The 6625-nt window shown below is 40.4% G+C and overlaps 1 protein-coding gene across 1 annotated transcript in view; it reads right to left on the reverse strand.

Moving 5' to 3' along the window:
* Positions 1–4105: 4105 nt before the first annotated feature.
* Positions 4106–6625, reverse strand: part of LRIT2 (leucine rich repeat, Ig-like and transmembrane domains 2) — a 9933-nt gene continuing 7413 nt past the window's right edge. Inside the window, exon 3 of the mRNA XM_015823420.1 lies at positions 4106–4902. Within this exon, the coding sequence (XP_015678906.1) occupies positions 4106–4902 (797 nt within the window). The remainder of the gene's footprint in view (positions 4903–6625) is intronic.

Genomic DNA, 6625 nt, shown 5'->3' on the forward strand with positions numbered 1-6625 from the left:
CGCAAAGCAGCGTAGGGCGTACAACTCTGTGTGTTATTCCAAGACCAGGGTGTGAGCTGTTATTTTGCATTTTGTACTGTTTTCCCATTGTCCCGGAAGCTCTAAGCCCTTGTGATCTCTTTATCAATGTTTCACCTGGATCTGATTGGATTGCATGCCATGCCTTATCCTCTTTGCTTTGCCATTGTTTCTCCTTTAAGATTGTGATGGTGTCTCATGCAGTTTTGTTACCTTTTTCAATCCAAATTACTCATTTTTTTTTGTTGTACCCAGAAATATGGGCAGATTCTGGCCAATCTTGTTTAGGGTTTTCCAGCGATGTAAAAAAAAAAAAAATCAGTTTGAAAGATGCATAAAAACTAATTTCATGTTAGGAATTTCCCTGCTTGTCCCCAAAACTTAACAAAATGTAAAAGCTTCAGCTGACTCCTTGCTTGCTACATGACTTCCTCTGAAATTTGATGGGTCCTGAGTCCACTCGCCAGATTGGCCTGCCCCAACTAGATTTGGCCGTGATTTGACCCTATCCATAATTATGTGCACGTCAAGAAATGTACATACATACATCATACATATATTTGTTCTCTTCACACAATTCTCAGAGACTGCTGGAAAAGTCCCCGAAGTTTTCTTGACAAGATTTTTCAGAAGTGATTCACCATTGCCTGCTTCCTAGGGCTGAGAAAAAGTGACTGGCCCAAGGTCACCCATGTGGCTTCATGCCCAAGACCGAACTTCAACTCATGATATCTCTCTCTTCCTCTCTCCCTCCCTCTCCCTCCCTCTCCCTCTCTCTCCCTCTCTCCCTCTCCCTCTCTCTCTCTCCCTCTCCCTCTCCCTCTCTCATCTACCCCATGGTAAAGTGTGAATGATCTACTTTCCCAGCTATTAAGATTCTCAATCGTCCAGGTCACGGTTGTTCCAAAAGTGCTTTTTCCAAAAGCCAACTGGACTTTCTTGGATTAAAGGGATAGGAAGACTCCAGACCATCTGATGTCCAGTAGATATGGAAAGCAACCTCCATTTCAAACCAAGACAGTAATTTCAATGCAAGAAAAGATAACCTACCAAGGATATAGGTCTATAATCCTGGAGAAATTGCAGTATTTCCATAAATGGTGGCTGGTGTTACAGGTTCTACTAAAGTGGACTTAGTAGATGATTTATCTGCCAAACCACCTGAATTTGCCACTCTCTCTCTCTCCCTCCCTCCCTCTCCCTCTCCCTCTGGCTCTCCCTCTCTCCACCCTTACTCCATGGGAAGGAGAGAGACAGGGACTTGTTATGCATGGGTAGAGGTAGTATACTCTGTACATTCGCAGAGATCTCCCCAGTTTTGCTACCACCACAAATTGGCCAATTTTCAGCACAGACTCTGACCTGCACAGAGACCTTAGCCACGTGTTCATAAACAACGTTATTTATTTATTATTTATTAAATTTATATGCCCATCTCCCTGGTAAGGTGACGCTGGGCAACTTACAGATTATTGCCAAAGAAAATTCTGTTTTGGCTGATGTACTCCAAGCATTTCAGTACAGACTCGTTTCTATACATAGTGTTGCTCCAAGCAAGTGACATAAAGTGTTTTCAAAGCCAAATTCTCTGTTTTTGTTTTTATTTTTTAAATTGCTCCTTCCGGCTATATATCAGCAAATGGTATCCACAAGGGAGATTATAGCCCAAACCACTGAACTTCAGTAGTCGTTCCATTTTTCTTTTCTTTTTTTTAAACTTCCTAGCCACAAAAACAGTTTTTATAAAAATCCTAATTGGGGAAGTGATTCAATTTATTTTATTAATTGGGCCTGGAAGATACAAATTTAAACTAAGCAACAAAGATGATTAGGGGACTGGAGGCTAAAACATATAAGGAGCGGTTGCTGGAATTGGGTATGTCTAGTTTAATGAAGAGAAGGACAAGGGGGGACAGGATAGCAGTGTTCCAGTATCTCAGGGGCTGCCCCAAAGAAGAGGGAGTCAAGCTATACTCCAAAGCACCTAAAGGCAGGACAAGAAGCAACGGGTGGAAACTAACCAAAGAGAGAAGCAACCTAGAACTAAGGAGAAACTTTCTGACAGTTAGAACAATTAACCAGTGGAACAACCTGCCTCCAGAAGCGGTGAATGCTCCAACACTGGAAGTTTTTAAGAAGAGACTGGACAGCCATTTGTCCAAAATGGTATAGGGTTTCCTGCCTGAGCAGGGGGTTGGACTCGATGAACTCCAAGGTCCCTTCCAACTTTATTATTATTATTATTATTATTATTATTATTATTATTATTATTATTATTATTATTATCATTATCATTATCATTATCATTATCATTATCATTATCATTATTATTATTTTACAGAAAGGGCTCAAAAACGTCTCTAACTACAAATGGGGCAGTTCTGTAGGGAAAGAATGGGTAGAAATAGTTGAGTTAAAGTGGAGCCTTACATACAGAAGAGCAGAGTTGGAAGAAACCATGGAGGTCTTTATTTATAAATATTTTATTAATTTTCTAATTTTACAATCGTAAGTACTTAATAAGCAACGTGTTGTCTGGGTCTATTAGTAATTCAGTGGTACATATTAACTTTCTCAGTCTAGTGTCCAATACTACACCATCCAGTGCTTCCTTGGTCCTCTCCTGGTAATATGCATTTTTCCACACTGGGCAAATACAATTCTTGTTACTGTTAATACATATACAATTAAATATAGACATGTTCATCCCATTTTTCTGGTATCATATGCAATATCGATAGTATCCATTTATAATATCTTTTCTAGCCAAAATATATCTCAGTTGCATTTGCACTTAACATCACAATGTCTATGTGTTGATTCTTTTCAACGTAAGTGGGTGAAAAGTTTCAGATTTAATTCAAGGTGGCATTTGATACAGAGGCAGCAACTCTGCCTGGAGGTCAGGTATATATATAGAAATGTACGAAAGAATTGTGTACAAAGGTATTTTGGGGAGAGACCCAGAAGAATTACAAAGAAATTGCTTCTATAGTCTCCAAAAAAAAAAAGCATCCTATTTTTAGACATGCTTCCGACATCTGCTCTCTTGCTGATGTTTGGATGGCTTTGATCCGTTTTCCCTTTTGTATTTCCATGGTTTGATTGTAACTGAACTTGGATAATTATTATTCAGAAAAACAATGAATGGAGCTTAGAAATAATAAGCATGTTCGGCCACCTTTTCATTTGGGTTTCTATTGTAACTCAATAGAAATGTACTCCTCTGTTGCAGATTTTTCCTAGGTTGGGCCAAAAAGCTGGTTTTCTGTGTAGAAAGATTTATGCCCCCACAATGGCTTAACGTGGACATAAAGCAAAGGATCTGTTCCCTCCAATTATTTATTTTTTACTTATGCGTGGAGCAAAATGATTATGAATTGGGTGGCCAAACCTTTGCAGAACTTTCCACTACCCAAACTTTTTATTTTTCTTATAAACAGTTGTTAAATTTGGAATGTTATGTCTCCTCCTCTTCTCCTTCTCCTTCTCTCCTGCCTCTTCTCCTCCTCCTCCTCCTCCTTCTTCTCCTTCTCCTTCTCTTTCTTCTCACTTTCTCCTACTTCTTCTCCTGCTTCTCCTCCTCCTCCTCTTCTCCTTCTCCTCTTTCTTCTACTTCTCCTCCTTCTCTTTCTTCTCCTTCTCCTCCTCTTTCTTCTACTTCTCCTCTTTCTTCTCCTCCTCCTCACTTTCTCCTACTTCTTCTCCTCCTGCTTCTCCTCCTCCTCCTCTTTCTCCTCCTCCTCCTCTTTCTTCTCCTTCTCCTCCTCTTTCTTCTACTTCTCCTCCTGCTGCTGCTCTCTTCGTCCTCCTTCTTCTCCTCCTGCTTCTCCTCCTCCTCTCCTTCCTTCTCCTCTTTCTCCTCCTCCTCTTTCTTCTCCTTCTCTTCCTCCTTCTCCTTTTTTCTCCTCCTTCTCCTCCTCCTCCTCCTCCTTCTGTTCCTCCATCTCCTTTTCCTGCTGCTTCATGATTGAGGAGGCATACAAGTTAAATAGATCAATCAGTCAATCTCATTATCTATCTACTGATTCATCTGGATGGAATGCTTCTGTTCCTCCTCCTAGTGGGGGCACGGGCAGATACATAGCTAATAGAGATCAGCACTGCTTTGACCCTCAGCTGTCTGCTTCTTTGCTTTCTCCTTCTCCTTGCTTTCCTTCCTCTCCATCTGGTCATCGCTGGAGTCTCGGCGGCACAGTCCCTCTTCACTGCCTCCTGGCAAACTATCAAATTTGCTTTTCGTATGAGCGCTTTGGATGTTCGTGCCCCTTTTCTTGATACAGCAGCTGGCCCATTTCTCTTTGCAGTTGCAGCTGGCCTCCGAGGTGCACAGGTACATCCCGGCAGGGACCACCAACACCATGGCACATATAACCACGATGATATGGATCATCTCCCCCCTCTGTTCCAGTTCACTGACGTCACTTCCTGTCACAAACACAATGCACTGGCTCTTTGGGGGCACCTGCTTCCTCAGACTTACGCACACTTCGTACTTGGTAGCTGGGAGCAAATCATTAATGGCGTACGTATTGATCCCGGGCCCAATATAAACGGTGTCTTTCTTAGCATCGTCGTATTTGCCAAAATGGAGGGTATGCCATCTTTCTTTCGGATTTTCAGTCAAGGTGTGCCATTCCAGAGTAATCCCGTAGACTGTCTGCTTGGCAATCTGTACATCAATGTAGGCCGCCTCGTCTACGATGGAGGAAGAATAAGAGGACGTCGCCAGTTCAGGAGCTAGAATATCCAGCGCTGTGGTAGCCGAGGCGTTGCCAAGGAAGTTGGCAGCCGTACATGTATAATTCCCCTCATCCATAAGATGGGCCGAAGGAATCACCAGTTCTGATTCGAAAGACTCTTCGCTCACGTGAGTATTAGAAACTAGAGAAAGAAAGAAAGAAAGAAAGAAAGAAAGAAAGACAGAAAGAGAACAGGAACAAGCAACTTAATTTCTACGTTCAACTATAACAACCCTACGGAATGTGTGACACCCATCTTCAAAACTGGCTGGGGCAAATGGACCCAGACAACACATTGTTTACTAAGCACGTATGACTTGTAATAATAGAAAATTTAAAAAATTGTGTTTGTTTTTTTTAAAAAAATTGGACTTGGGAAAAGGATCATCTTGGAGATATTTGAGGGGTCCTTGGTGCTCTCTGAGCTTGGCTGTTTTCTTGCAGACATTTCATTACCCAAACTAGGTAACATCATCAGTGTTAGATGAAGATGTTTATTTTCCAGGTACAGTAGTGGCCAAAATTGTGGAAACCTTTTGGAAAAAGTGTACAGTAGAAATGCTACCATTGGTTAAGTTTCCACCAATTTTTCTTCTAATTTCTTTATAACTGTAGCCTTGTTCACTTAATAATACTATTTTACATCGCTTTCTGGGCAACCAGTCAACTCTTTGCACCATGACTTTAATTTTATTATATTTTACAAGCTCACTAAATGAAAGAACACAAAAGAACCCAACCAATTTAATAGCGATCACATAACACACTGACAAACGTCCTCCTCTCAGCTTCAATACAGGACATCAATAACTGAATCCTACTGTGATCTGATTGGCTCATGGCCAAAACAAGGTGACACCTGATTGGCTCTCTAAATACTCATGCTCATTGGCTACAATCAGATGAAGGAAAGCTACCTGAGATCAACCTAAGCAAGTTGTGCTTCCTTTTTCTGGTTATTTGGCTATAACTTTTCACAGAATACAGTGCAGATAATTGAACAAACCATGTTGCATTACATTCTTGATTAAATTAACTTTCCATTGATATATAATTTTATGGTATTATTCCAACAAAAAAGTTGTGTTATTAGCCATCAAACCTCAAAAATACACTTTTCCCAAAAGGTTTCCACAATTTTGGCCACTACTGTATATTAGAGTTGTACAACGTAACTACCTGACTGTAAAAAAATAATAATCCATTTTTGAAAGTCACATTGCTTGATAGAGAGAGGGCTGGCATACAAATTTAATAAATAAATAAATGAACTATAAACAAAGGAAAGGGGGGAAAAAAAACCCTCAGACATAGCACTTTCAGAGATTGGTGCGCCTTGCTTGAGATCTTTTTGTGACAAATGAAGATTTCTTGATTTGTTTGGTGCTAACATCTCTACGCTGCTCTTTTCCAACCGAATCTGATTGGTGTACTTCATCGACAAGGATTAAAAAGAACAGAAAAAGCTACATCAATTATAACAGAGTTGCGCTATGAGGGAGATGGGCAGTTTCTAAATATTATATATAAATGTTAAAAAAATGATGCTGCCAATCAAAAGCAGACACCCCCATGTTTTATAGGTGGCACCTCCCTCCCACAAGATTAGCACGAATGAACAAGAGGAAATCCTCGATATGCTGGAAGTGTGAAGAGACCGTTGGGAATTACTACCACATGTGGTGGCAATGCCCAAAGGCACAAAAATTTTGGAACTTATTAAAGGAGTGGTTGGAAGAAATTTTGCAAATAGATATAGAAGCCAAACTGGAATTTTTCTTATTGGGAATTATAGAAAGAAAATATAAGAAAGACACAAATTATTTACTACTGCATATAGTAACAGAGGCACGAATAGCCTTCGT

The sequence above is a fragment of the Protobothrops mucrosquamatus genome, unplaced genomic scaffold, assembly GCF_001527695.2.
Source record: "Protobothrops mucrosquamatus isolate PMUCROS unplaced genomic scaffold, P.Mucros_1.0 scaffold1864, whole genome shotgun sequence".
NCBI lineage: Eukaryota > Metazoa > Chordata > Lepidosauria > Squamata > Viperidae > Protobothrops > Protobothrops mucrosquamatus.